This window comes from Staurois parvus, unplaced genomic scaffold (assembly GCF_062004578.1).
Source record: "Staurois parvus isolate SC_StPar_1 unplaced genomic scaffold, SC_StPar_1.0 ptg000288l, whole genome shotgun sequence".
NCBI classification, from domain to species: domain Eukaryota; kingdom Metazoa; phylum Chordata; class Amphibia; order Anura; family Ranidae; genus Staurois; species Staurois parvus.
In genome coordinates this window covers 120,099-134,789 of record NW_028318084.1, presented here as the reverse complement: position 1 = coordinate 134,789, position 14,691 = coordinate 120,099, and the positions used below count along the sequence as shown (strand labels likewise).

Below are 14,691 nucleotides of genomic sequence, written 5' to 3'. Positions count from 1 at the left end.
CCATTAAAGACAGCAACAGCGAGGAAGGTGGTAAATTGGACCTTAGGACAGAACGTCTCGATGCTCTAGAAAAGGTCAGTGCAATTCCACTGACATGCAATGAATGCACTTTTTGGCCAATTTGGGGCCAGCAGAATCATTGTATTCCTTTCCACCTCAATGGTTTGAAGCAAATCGAGGTAGCAACTGAAGAAGGGGAATCCGATTAATTTGATCCCACGTAGTCACCAGTGCACCTACCACTACTGGACACAAAGCTGTTCAGTTTCCTGTTGAACCTGGTTTCCAGGTAGTCCATATCCAGAGTCCTCTAGCAATGACAGATCTCCCTGGACACCTCCAACATTCACATCAAGGAATTCCTTGTCCTGGATGACAGGCACATAGGATAATCCAGAGACAGGTATGATCTGTTCCAGGTCAACAGAAAGTTATACTGCATAGGTCTGGAAGCTGAGCAAATGGGACCACTTCAAACAAAGCCATCATGACGCCCAGAACATTCATGGACATTCTCACTAAGGGTTTTGCAGTGGAACAAAGGACCAGAGTCCCCTCTCTTTCTCTTAGGAAGACAAGTTTCCCCGTAGAAGGGACACCTTGTTTCAGATCATATCTAACAGCAATCCCAGGTATTCCAGATGCTGGGATAGTTTCAGAACCAACTTTTGTAGGTTGTGGATGACCCCTTCCAAAAACTGATCATCTAGCAGATCATGGAGGAAAGAGTGGAATTTGCAAGTACGTATCTTTGATATCGATCAATGTTAAGAAATCCCCCAAAAGAAGGGCTGCTACGACTGATCTTGCAGATTCCATCCAGAACTTTATGACTTTCAGAAACGGATATAACGATTCGAGGTCAAGAATGAACCTGACCTCCTCATTTGGTTTGGGAACCCTAAACAGATTCAAGTAGAACCACTGATTCCTTCTCTTCCTCAGGGACCTGTATCAAAATTGCCTGGGTCTGAGTTTGGGATACAGCTTGATAGCCAGAAACGAGGTGGGATCAGTTCTGAAATTGCAGTTTGAGCCCAGATGATATGACCTTCTGTACCCACGAGTCTACACTCAGCACACCCCCACCCCCCCATGATCTCAGTGGGGGCGCCCCTTCATTGTGAAGGGGACCTAAGACCTAGCTTAGAGGGTCTAGAAGCCCAAGATTTGCAGTGAAGGAATTGCCTGGTTTAGCCGTGGATGTAGAAGCCTGTGGGAAATGAAAGCACAACTTCCTGTGTGTCAAGAGACCTGGCTTTCTGGAGGAGACCCTCATCTTTTTACTGTAAAGAAGTATACTCTTTCCACCTGTAATCTTCTTGATGTAGGCATTCAAAGACTCCCTAAAAAAGGTCATTCATTACCCTCAAATGACATTCTTTTCAGTCTTGACTTACAGGCTGGTTCAGCAAACCAACACCTTAGCCAGGGAAATCTCTGCATTTGTAGAGAGCTAAAATACACGATAACTGACAAAGCTCTTCAATCATGCCATGGAGCAAAGTCTCAAAGCACATATCTATAGGATCCCTGAAAGTATACAAGTGCCCAAACAGAACCATGAGAGATTTATTGAGGTAAGAGATATCCAGGTCTACCTCAGGAGAAACCTGTTTTGTTTTTGTTTTTTAATTCTTTGTCCAAGGGATATTGTTTAGCAAAGCACTTAGGAAGAACACAAACATTTCTGGATGTTCATGCATATGTAATGTATATGCTTATGTTGCCTTCAAAAAGGGACCCTGCAAAGCCCCAGAACATTGGTTTCTTATGCTTTTTGTGAAGCTGTCTTTGCAATGAACACATGAAATGTATTTATTTGGTGCGCTGATTACTTCAAAATTTTAGCATATGGTTCTGGTGCAACACTATCCATTGCATTTACTTCAAGCACCCACCATAAAAAGGTTTAGTACTGTGAGGAATGCAGCTTCTAGTTGGACTTTATACCACTCTATCCAAAACAATAAAAAAAGATTTGGCCTTGGATACATATAAAGAGTTCTGGCATGAACAAATGTGCATGTTTGTATCTTTAAAACTAAAAAATAATTCTAACAAATGTTATTCAAAAAATATAATAAAATAGAATATTTATTAGGAAGTGTTGCACTTCCCTTTTATAGAGCAATAACCTAAATATATAGTTTTCATCCTAAATCAGTCAAATTTCTTGCTTGCAACTGCATCTGTTTTTTACCGAAAAGTCATTACACTCAACAATACAAAAGGTAATCACCCAAGTAGACTGTTAGAATTTCCAATGAACAATAGAATGTACAAGGAATAGTAAATAGTATACCGTTCTGCATTCTTCAAGCTCCTGCTGCATTTCCTGAAGCTGGTTTTCTGTCTGAGTCTGAATGGCTTTTTTTTGAAGCTCCATCTCTTCTAAAGCAAGTAAGGCTTGTTGTTCTTTTTCTTGAAGAGAAAGCAAATGCTCTCCCTGATTCTTTGCCTGCAATGTGCAACAAGGATCAGTAAGTATAAACCAAAAATAAAAATTGTAACACGTTTCAAACAGAGCCAAAATATCAAATGATACAACCACTCTTGGTGAAAGATTGCAAAACTCTTGAAGAAAGCAGAATGATAAAGATCATTCAGGGGCGAGAAGATAGATAAGATAACCTAGGGGAGATCTATGAGGGGAATGGATACTAACTGCATAATTCTCCTAAGCTTCACAATAATAATATAATAAAGAGTGACCAAGGCACAGATGGGAGGGTTGTATGTCCTGTACTCCAAGATAAGGAATTTACAGGTCAGTCAAAATTTCTATTATCCTAATCACACAGTACAGGACAAGGCTGGTATTTATAGACCATGGGATGCACCCAAGCTTTAAAACTAAACAGTGGGCAACAAGATAGTAACTTGGAGCTGCAAGCAGGCCCCTAAGAAATACAAGGGTTTAAGGAAGCTGAATAAAAACATTTAGATAACAGCTTATAGTACCTTGCAGATGAAGCTTTGCGTCAGCTGAAGACTGGACGTCCACCTGGTAGAACTCGGAATAAGTGTGAATAGAGGGCCAGGTAGCAGCCTTGCAAATCTGGGATACAGGTGCTTGATACAGAAAAGCCCAGAAGACACAAACAGCACTGGATTAAAGGACTCTAATGGGTGTAGGCCCTGGAGATGAGTTGTCTGATCCACCTGGCAATGGTAAAGTAGGAGGCTGGGTGTCCTCTACGAGGACCTATGGGTAAGACAAAAAAAAGGGACTCCATCTTGCTAAAAGAGGCAGTGGTTGCCAAGCAAACTCTGACAGCCCAAACCAGATGCAAACAATGCAAGATGATTTCCTTGCTGTGTTTTGAGGCAGGACAGAGGGAAGGGAGGACAATGTCCTCACTGAGGTGGAAGGAGGAGACCACCTTAAGAAGAAAGGAGGTATTGGTGTCAAAATCACCCTTTCGTTTTGCAAAAACAAGTAAAAAGGTATTTAAAAAGAGATAGAGATGTGAGTTATTTCAAACAGAATGTCTCTATTCAGTCCAAAGTGGGTCACTGAAGAACAGATAGCATCAGATTGAGATCACAAGGTGAAGCAGGAGGTCGAATTGGGGGAATTCTGTGAGCAACTCTCCCTAGAAAGGTCCTGATAAAGGATTGTACAGCAAGAGGCTACTTGCTGGCATAAACCTCTCTTGAGGGTACTCAAAAGCCAAGTCAAGACCAGACTGAAGAAAGGCCAAAATATAAGTGATAGAGTTATCAGCCTTATGTCCTTGTACCTGCACAGAAAACTTTCTATGTGCAGTGGTAAATTATGCAGGAGTTGGAACTCTTTGCGCTGAGTAACGTAGGAATAACGGAATCAGAAATACCCCTATTCTTTAGACTTGGGTTTCAACAGCCATAATGTTAAATCCAGTGAATGAGGAGCAGGTTGGAAGATGGGACCTTGGGCCAGTAAGTTTGGCCTGTTTGCAAGAGGCCAGGATTTGTCTGCCAGGAGTATGTTTGTGTACCACGTCCTTCTGAGCCACTCTGATGTGATGATAATCACCAGCACAGTTTTCTCCTCTATCTTGCCAGCATTCAAGAAAGGATCTTCATTGAAGGGAGGGCATAAACCAATTGGAATTGAAGCCAAGGAATCATCAGAGCAAGATCCATTAATGAGTAAAATATCGCTCAGGTGAAACAGTTCACTCGAACCACAACAGGTGCAGACCCTGGGTCGACACCACAAACTTAGAGAATGAAGATGATCGCACACCAGAGGCTTGATGAAAAAGTAGAAAATCCTTTATTAATCCAAAAAGTAGAACAAACAGCACAAGGACTTCATAAGCTTTTAACGTTCACATACAGTACCTTAGTTATAGTCACATACTCATTAGAATATCTACTGTGAAGGCTAAAGGATTTCAGGTCTTTTCAGGCTATGAGTTTGCTCAGCTTGTTCTTAAATCTGAAAGCCAAGAAGTCCACATCTGGTTTTCCCCACCTTTGTCAGAGATTTTGAAAGATTTCTGGGTCCAGTGACAACTCCCCTGCCTATAGATATTGATTGCTTAGAAGATCCGCCAGTCAGTTCCTTTTAAGGCTGCTAAGATTCCGGTGCACTCTTGACGATTTGTGTAGGACACTGTTGTGGCATCGTATGACTGTACAGTGAATGGGTGATCTTGCAGAAGGAAGGTCCAATGTTGAAGGAACCATATGATAGTTCTCAGTTCCAGAATGTTAATGGGATTTTCACTCCTCTGGGGACCATGTCCCCCGAACAGTCAGGGAACTTGTCTGGCTCAGCCTGTAAGACTTGTATTTATTGTTACCATGCTCAAAGTCCTTTGAAGGAATGATTTTCACAAAGCAATGGCAGGACTGGAGATCCTATATGCCAGAGAGATCTTCGCTTGACTGGACAAAAACACTGGGTGATCCAAGGATTGGATCTGCTTGTTCCATATCTTGACTAGACTGAAGGGGTCTAGAGTAAAACTGAGCAAACTCTAAGGAGGCCACTGTGAGGCCTAGAACTCTCATGCAGAAGCAAACTGGGGTTTTATTTTTATCGGACGGTCCAAGAGCTGGACTCTAGGAAAGCAATCTTCTTCTAAGGGAGGAAGATACTATCTTGGGCTGTGTCCAAGATAAGACCCAAGTACTCCAAACAATGAAAAGGCTAGAAAGTAGATTTTGGAACGTAGGTTATTCAGCCAAAGGCTTGAAGGAACTGGATAGTGTTCTGGATGTTGGCAGACAAGCTAAGGGCTGATGAGCCTTTCAGCAGAAGGCTGTCCAGGTAACCTGTAAAATGTATGTCCAAATTACATAGTAGAAAAGTCAAAAGCGGGGCAAGCCCTTTTGCGAACACTCGGGGTACAGAAGACAGCTCATATGGTTTTGCACAAACTGAAAGTGCTGGTCTCCCCCAACCAAAATCAGGAAGCATTGATGTGATGGGAAAAAGGGAAAATGGTGATAGGTACAGGTCTGTCCACTGATGCTGGAACGTCTCCTTGTCTTCATGCTCTAAATTCCATCTGGAATACTGGAACACAAAAAAATCTGTACGAGCACGCCTTGTGCCTTAAGTTGGTGCAAGGCTGTTAAAAGGCAAAAAGCAAAGAGAAGGCAAAGATAGAAAGTCAATATTGTTTGAAATGAAAGATTGGACCCAGAGATCTGGAATGTCTCAGATCCAAAATGATGCAAATGTCAATAGAAATCCCCCACTACAAAGAGTGGGTGAGTCCTTTCCTTGTGAGCAGGGTTCTGGAAAGGCTTTATGGTGGGCCAGGGGTTGTGACAAAGGCAAGTGCAAGAGTTGACTCACATGTGCGGTGCAGACTGAACCTCAGGTTTCACAGATAATTGATACAGCAGTTGTTCAGCGGTTCAGGTCAGGTTTACATCAGGTTCAGGACAGGTTAAGATCAGGTTCTGGTCAGGAATTTATCCTGTTCACAACTGAAAACATGTGCAGTTTAGAAACGTTTCCCATAGAAATCAATAGCCTGTAATCCACACCTGAACCAGACTGCACTGCTCAGAGCTCGTACAGGACTCTTTTGCAATCCACAATGCCAGTGCACCAGACATATGTGAACAGGCACCATAGGAAGCAATGTTATTTCACATGTCTAGCGGATTGGATGCAGTTCAAACTCCATCCACATATAAGTAAATCAGCATTTAAACCTTGGTTTAGATGTTGACACCTGGGAGAATGGAAAGATTCCTTTCTTTGAGTAGATGTGGAAGCCATAGAAGTAGCAGACAGACTTTTTCTTGATAAATTTGCCAAGGCATTTCCCAAAGAGGTGTTCACCATCAAATGGCATGTGTAGAAGACATTTCTAACCATGCCAAAGACCCAAAGAAAATTTTAAAAGCTGGGCCCACACAGGATAAATGATTTGGAAATCAATAGGTAGCACAAAGCAATGAACAAGCAGATGTTGCTAGAAGATTCAAGTGAAAACACTTTATTGATTTAACCACTTGCCTACAGGGCACTTTTACCCCCTTCCTGCCCAGGCCAATTTTCAGAACGAAAAAAATGAAAAAATAAAAGTTTTTCTTGCTTTCTATTATATAATTTTGCAAACAGGCAATTTTTCTTCTTCACTGACGTGCATTGATGAGGCTGCACTGATGGACACTGATGACAGCATGAGGAAAGTAATGACGATAACCGGCATGTGTGTTTACATCGTGATCACCTGTGATTGGAGATAGTTGATCACGTGGTAAAGGGCTGTTGTGATTGGTGTGAAACCTGAAGCCTGAAGGACACAGCGATCACAGACAGTGTAAGTGCACGCCACAGCGGGGGCACGGTTCTGGGAGGATGTCATACGACGCCCTCCCAGAACTGGACAACCGTGCTGTAGCCGTCATTCCGCTATAGCACGGTCAGCAAGTGATTAAAAAAGAAAAATGCTTATCCAGGGGAGAAAAGGTCCATCACCGAACAGACACTAGTAAAAACCTAAAGCCTAGGGGAGTGGGCAGGGTTATTGTTGGGTATGCTCTAGGGGCAGCTCTAGCTATAAGCTATCAACCCTTCTCATTTGTATCATGGAGAACAGAATGCTTAGCCTTTTTTATGCAGGGATCTGAGAATGGGACTGGTTGAGTAGTTTAGCAGAAGGCACTGGGTAGGGCTGACAACACACAGTTCACAAAACAATGTTGTACTGTTATCCCACAACAGGGCTAAAGAGCCCAGAGCACTTCTGGCAGACCTACCCTATTCTTCAAAGGGATAAAACACAAACAAATGTACATGTATTGCAGCGATATACTGCAGTTTTCTTTTGCCTTCATGAACGGTTAACCAACATTCACTAAACAATGGATATCAGGTGAAAAATATGTCTTCTGATGGTCTGATCATGCTTGTATAAGTTATATGAAGAACCAGGGTGGATAAAAATCAATGATAAAAAAAAAAAAAAAAAATTTTAAATCAGATTTTTTTAAATAAAATGCTTTTTGAGGAAAATATATTACCATCCAAAGGTTATTCCATCATGAAATAAAGATTAGTTTGTTAATTATGTAGAATAATGCTGCATATGTTTAATTTTTTTGGTAAATAAATTCCATGAATCCATTCACAATGTCATGCTCTTCCAGAGGTTTCTGTAAGATTATTGGGCAGTTTCTCTGCCTACAAGATATTATCACAGATGATTGGTTTACTTTTGCAGTTCTCAAAACTGAATTTGACTCAGCGGAGATCACATGCCTCTTCTTCACAGCAAAAATGTTATAACATGAACAGAGTTAAGAAAAAGACCTTCATCCTAACTTCTACACACCTATGAATACAGAATCAACCCCTTCAGTGCTAAGTTTCAAGACGTTCAGTGAATAGAATAGAAACAATATTTTTCTGATTGTTTGGAGTGGAATAGATCTGCACAAGAAGAAAGTGAAACTAAGTGTGAGGAGGAAGGGGCTGACAGTGCGAGGAGGGAGGGGCCGACAGTGTGAGGAGGAAGGGGCCGACAGTGTGAGGAGGAAGGGGCTGACAGTGTGAGGAGGGAGGGGCCGACAGTGCGAGGAGGGAGGGGCTGACAGTCTAAGTTTCTTCAAATATATATATTTTGTTTAGCCAAATTAGTTACCAAACATGGATGTTTAAGCAAATCACAGATGCTGGAATGTTATTGTTTCAGTTGAATAAATCTATTTAAATTGTTATTATTAAGGTAATGATTATTTTTCTCCTTCCTAAGTACAACAGAAAAGTTGTCCAAATATGAATGATTAACCTATTAAACTGGGGATAAAAAAACTAATATGAAAAGTTGTTATTCTAAAAATCTTCATCTACTTGCATATTAAAGTTATACCAGCAAGAATTAGTCTTTATGTAGAAAACTAGGATTTAAATCAAGCCTTACTGACTAGTGATATAAATCGTGATTTAAATCAAATCCACCCTGTGAAGAACATCAATGCTTAGCACAGGAATAGGTGTACGTACAACAGCTGCTTTCAGTTTTTCTTGAAACCCCTCTTCCAGTATTCTCAGTGTTTCCTTGTGTTCCTGCTCTTTATGCAACAGGCTTTCTGCATGAGATTTTTCAAGCTCAAGGATACGTCCATCACAGGTTTTCTACACAATAAAAATTGTACACATACAGATTACAGATCAGTTTTTGTAGAGTGAAAGTTTTATTATTTCACAATATTCTGTTTAAAAAAAAAAAAAAAAGAGAAAAAACAAACAAAACAATACCTTCATAATATCCACCACTTCTTGCTTGACACGACTGAGTTCCTTTTGAAGATTCACTCTCTCTTCTTCACTGGCTTTTTCAATGGCCATAATTTGTTCTTCCATTTGCTGCTTGCCCACTTTCTGAGCCTCCTCTGTATTCTGTGTTGCAGCTACAGCCTTTTCCAGCTGTTCAAAAGCTAATATAAAAATAGACGAGGCACATATTTAAATCAATTGAATCTGCAAAGATACACTGACCTGTAACATCTAAAACATCTAGAAACTTAATGTCACAAAAGCAAACAAATTACACTAAATAACATTAAAAAAAAAACCAACAAAACATTTTGCACACGTTGACTTTAAAATGGAACAAAAATCCAACATATTATGAATGATTATATTTACATCCTAAAAAATGGTCTCTTCCATCACCTCACATAGGTAGCTATGAGCTATAATGTTAGAGAGTAGCAGCACAATGATTATACACTATTAATTAGTTCCAATCACTTTTTAAGTGCAATGGAAAGCAGGAAAGATAAGAGGAACTTAGTTGGTAATATATAAATAGTATGAAGCATAGAAAAGTTTAGTCATGGACAAAGAAATGCTGCTTTAACACAACTACTGATATTATAAACATTTTCTGTATTATTTTTTTTAATGGGTGTTTCGTTAAAATAAATGTAAAATTCAATTTAAAAATAGTACAACACAGGTTATCATAACTTAATATAACACGAACTTCAGGTTGGTGATATCAGAACACGGTTCTGCTGAGTAAGGGTAGGATCATACCACATGTAGTCCAGTGCGGGTTTTTTTTTTTTTTTTTTTTTGTATTAAAAAGGAACTGATAGTAGGTTATATGGTTTCCAATGGCTTAGTTCACACCAGTGCAGTCAGTTCCAGTGCGCTCCAGGTCCAGAAAAAAAAAAAAAAAAAGTATAACATGCTGCATTTTTTTCTGCACTGAACTGGAAAGTGGTAAAATGCATCAAAAATGCACCAGAACGCATCAAAAACATGCATGCAGAAATGCATCTGGACTGCATTTTTATGGTGTGAACCAGCCCTAAAGAAATAAAATGAGCCATTTTTGTACTGATTGTAAAATCCTTTTCTTAAGAGTACACTGAGGGGCAAAGGAAATCTTTCTCCCTTGAGTTATTCTGCTGCCTACAGCAGGGTTGGTGGAAAGTGGTAAAAAAATAAAGGTAGGCCAGACCAGAATAATGCCTCATTTGTAGCAAACTGAAAGCATGATCATAATTGCAAAGAGGGGGGACATGTGTCCTTCAATGGACTCCAAGAAACTAGAAAAATATAACAGCAGACAGGCACCTCTAAGGCCCCATTTAAGCCTGAATTTTGTAGCTTGCAGCTCAAAAATGCTCAACAAGCAAAAACCAATTGTATTCAACAGCCCTTGTGCACACCTGAACTTGAACACCTGTCACTCCAAAAATACAGGAGCTACTTTACAGACAGAACTGAGCGTTTTTGGACCCATTGACTTCAATCATAATGCCTGAAAACGCTTGATTTGAGCATTTTTTCAGGCGTTTTTAACTGATACTAACTGATCTCCTTACCCTAGTGATTAACACTGGCTAAAGCCTAAAACTTGAATACACATGTAAAATGCCTGTAATACTCTTCTTAAAATGCCTAGATACACTTGCAAAAACACTCACAAAAGCTCAAATAAACACTACTGAAAATTGCTCTGCTCAGGTATGAATGCAGCCTTAGAGTATTGATAAATCCATAATTGCTAACATAGTAATGGAAAGTGCCTGTCTAATTAGCTGGGAAAAACACAATATTGTGCAAAACAAGTACGAATAATCAGTTAAGTTGGACCAAGCTTCACCGATGCGTCCAGCCCCGTGAATACTCATCTTTTCAAAGCATTATTGCTGCGGTTTGCTTTCCCGACATTGTACCTAGGTGAGTTTTTCTATGTGGGTGCCTTCTTAGTATGCTGTACTAATAGGATATTGTATGTTATCTAAACTGCAACCTTGTGTTCATCAATTTGAAGACCTTTAGGGAGTGTGGAAGAACATTGTTCATGCTTGTTTTGCCACGGTACACAATATTGTGTTTTCTAGGCCAGGTAATAAGGTAACCATTATACTGTACATTCCCTTATTGGGGTCTACAGTTTTATTGATACTCCTAGAGGTGCTTGTCTTCTTTAATATCTTCCAGTTTTCTGCACTCCCTTCTGAGATTGATTTGGTGGCTGAAATGAGAATGACCTCTAAACACTTTACTTCCAGTATTGGACCTCCATGTTCCCCGTTTGATTAGCAGTTTTATTTGAGTGGACTCAATGTATTCCAAGATATGGATTTTACAATACAAAACCCCTATATTACCTCCCCTCTATTGAGGGACACAGCAAGTCTTTCACCTTTGGGATATACAAAAGCTGTCCAACTGAGGCCAAACAACTATGCTAAAGCTAACGGGCCAAGAAAAGAATAACAGAACTGGGGACTGAATGCAGATCAAAAAGCAGTCTAAAGGACTTTTTGCCCTAACTGGCATTAGATGAGGCCTCAACATCCACCTGGTAGAACATCAGGAACATGTAAACAACAGACCAAGTGGGAGCTTTGCAAATCAGAGAAACGATTGCTTAATGCTGAAAAGCCCAAGAAGTGCTCACAGATTTAGTAAAAATGCGACATGAAAGGAAAGGGTGCAAACCAAGCTTGGTTGGTGGTTTACACTTTGTCAAAGCCATGTACAGATGGTAGAATGAGAGACCAAAGCACTCTTAGGAAACCATCCAGAATGACAAAAAGGAATCAGATTTTCTGAAAAAAAGCAATAATGGACAGAGACTCTCACAGTCCAAACCACATCTAGACAATGAAGGGAATTTTTCATTATGGTGAACTGGAGCCAGAGGGACAAAAGAACATTGTCCTGAAGTGAAAGGAAGAGACTACTTTAGGTAAGAAGAAAGTCCTACACCTCAACACCATCCTTTGTAAAACAAAACAAAACTAAAAAGAGGATCCACAGGATAATACAGAGAAAACCAGATTTACATCACGTTGAGTCACAGGGAAAGAGTAGGGGGGGGGGGGGGGGATTACATGGGAAGCTATGTACAAAGGTTTTAATTTAGAAATGAGAGGTCAGTGGTCTCAAACATGATAGAAAGAGGAGACCCAGAACTTTAATGGTGCTGAGAACCAAATTTTGGTTCAAAACCAGATGGTTTGAAAAAGATGATTCATCCCACAGAAAATTTACTAGGGAGGAAACCTTTAGACTTACACTAAGCAAAACATGCTTTTTATGTTCGATGATAGACCTTGTGAGAAGGTGACTTCCTAGCTTTTAAAATTGTAGGAATTACCAAATCAGAGAAGCCCTGTCTCTCAGAGCCTGGATTTTAACAGCCATGCTGTGAAGTCCATGAACTGTGAAGCAGGATAGTAAACTGGTCCTTGGACCACCATATCCGACTTGGTCAAACCGAAGCAAAGAGTATCACCAGAATTCCCTCTAACTCACTACTGTAAAGCAGACAAGGAAAAAGTTTCAAGAGGAAAGGAAAAGAACATGTTGAAGTCAAAAGAGAATCCATTACTTCAACTGGATCATACCTGTTCCTGAACACAAATCTGTCCAGTTATTTTTAACCTGGAGAGCAGGAAGTCCACATCCAGTATCCCCCACCTGTAACACGGGTCTTGGACACCTTCGGGTGAAGGAACAACTCCTTCAGGTCCAGACACTGCTGACTGCGGAAGTCTGCCTGCTAATTGTCCATGCCAGGTATGTAAATGGTGAACAAGGTTGGAACATGAAGTTCTGCCCAGGGCAGGATCCTCTCAACCTCTCTTACTGCAGGTGGTTTTCTCGTTTCTTCCTGATGAAAGGCCACTACTGTAGTGTTGTCCAACTAAATCTGGATTCGATAACCCTCCAGCAGGATGGTTCAACACTAAAGAGAAAGCCAAAACACCTGGAGTTCCAAAATGTTGATCAGGAGACAAGATTCCAGATTTTGATTCCTGAACCACCAAGCTAGGGACAACTTTGGCCCTTGGTACCAAATGAATCAATTTACCCAGGGACAGGAGTCACTTGTTCCATGACAATATAATATCATGTTGTAGGGATCTGGAGTAAAACTAGGTACTTGGGACTGCCTTGAAGGAGGCTACCATCAGACATAGGACTTTAAAGCAAAAGCAGAGAGTAGACAACTCCCAGACTGGAGAGTACAAGTCTGAGATTAGAGAGATTGAAGTTCCTCCTGAGGAAGAGATACTCTGACCTAAACTGTCTCTAGGACTAGACCCAAATACTTCAAATGATAAGTTGATTCCAGTGCCGATTTCTGAAGGTTCAGGGTCCATCAAAACCATTTTAACATCTGGACAGTGAAGTAAACTGTCAGACAAAGCCTATAACAACTGTTTCCCCAAAAGGTGGATGTCCAAGTATCCTACAATATGGATGCCACAAGAGCAGAGCAGGGCTAGAACTTGGGTCAGCATCTTGGTGCAGATGAGAGACTAAATAGTAGAGCCATAAACTGAAAGTGCAAAGGAACCACAGAGCAAAGTGTAGGGGACACAGGTGTGCTGGCAAAATTGGGGCATGCAGGTATGCATCCTTGATGTCCACAGAAACCAGGTAGTCTCAGATAACAGACCTGGTGGATTCCATCTGTATTTTCTGAACTCAATTAAAGACATTCAGTGCTCTGAGATCCAAGATGGAGCCGATGCCCCCTTTTGGTTTGGGAACAGAACAGGGTGGAGTAACAAGTCTTGAAACAGTTCTGCCACAGAAACTAGGGCAATCACACGTTGATCTGCAATGCCCAACAGGGCTTAATGGGAAGTGGCTAGCCTATGCAGTGATACAGGAAGGCTGGGGGTGAGCCGAGGAAGGGGCACAGAGTGAAAAATTGTAGCCCAGACACACCACCTCCTGCACTCAAGTGTCTGCACAGTCTACCAGATGTCCCCCCACTTTGAAAAAGAATGAACATACCTTCATGCAGAGGAAGATTTGTCTGGGGTTTAGTTAACTGTAAGCCCCAAACCTTATGGGTGGACTAGGAGCCAAGCGTGGGGGTTTAGAGGTAGTTGGTGCGAATCATGCGGAACAGACCTTTTTTTAGACACTGGTTCCACAGTCCAACACTACACAAAAAGTGACCTTCACAACCATTTAATGATCAAGGTATAAACTAAACTAGGGAAAAGCTTCTGTTTAAGGGATTTTTGAACAATCAGCAAGGGTTTGGAAGCAAAGTCATCGTTATGATGGGATTGTCAACAAGGTCCAGCAGCTAGCTCTAGAATGGACTTCCAACATCTTATCGGTTGGGTCCTTAGAGGCAGTTGCTTGCTCCACTGGTATGCGGATCGCTTTGTTAAAGACGAAAGCTACCAGATTGATAATGTAGGGGGACGGTTGTCAGTCCAATTTTTAACAAAGTGTTCTCAATAATTACAAGGCTAGAAATTGCCAAAGGGGAGAAAACATCTTGTTAGGGTGTTTCAAATGTTCCTAGAGGAAGACTTAGAACAGTGGGTGCACTGAGAATATCTCTGTGGTCCTAGGGGTTCTGAAGGAAATAGCACTGCTAGACTGATAAAAGCCTAAATAGTCACTAAAATTGAGAGAAATGGCAGAAGACCTGCCTGCAGAGGACTCCACAGAGGCAAATTTTCCCAGCATGGACAAGAACTCAAACAGATTCTTAAACTGGGTATACACTGGTATAATTTTGAACACAAATGCATACTAAAATTCCTAGGAAAGTTCATGCCAAAATTGTCTGAACAGTCTAATGTAATTTGAAAATAGTTAAAGATTTTGTATGCTTGTAACATTCGATTTAAGGATGATTGGACTTTACCAAACAAAAACTATATACACTGTTAGAAATGTTTTCATTCAAGAAAAAATTTCCACCCTGCTCTTTTGAATTTTTTCAT

The 14,691-nt window shown here is 40.7% G+C and overlaps 1 protein-coding gene across 1 annotated transcript in view; it reads right to left on the bottom strand.

The window, feature by feature from the left end:
- Window positions 1-14,691, bottom strand: part of GOLGA4 (golgin A4) — a 172,510-nt gene that overhangs the window by 88,773 nt on the left and 69,046 nt on the right. Inside the window, exons 10-12 of the mRNA XM_089682387.1 lie at window positions 8,720-8,898; window positions 8,465-8,596; window positions 2,306-2,461 (exon numbers count right to left, since the gene is read on the bottom strand). Coding sequence (XP_089538513.1) covers window positions 2,306-2,461; window positions 8,465-8,596; window positions 8,720-8,898 — 467 coding nt within the window. The remainder of the gene's footprint in view (window positions 1-2,305; window positions 2,462-8,464; window positions 8,597-8,719; window positions 8,899-14,691) is intronic.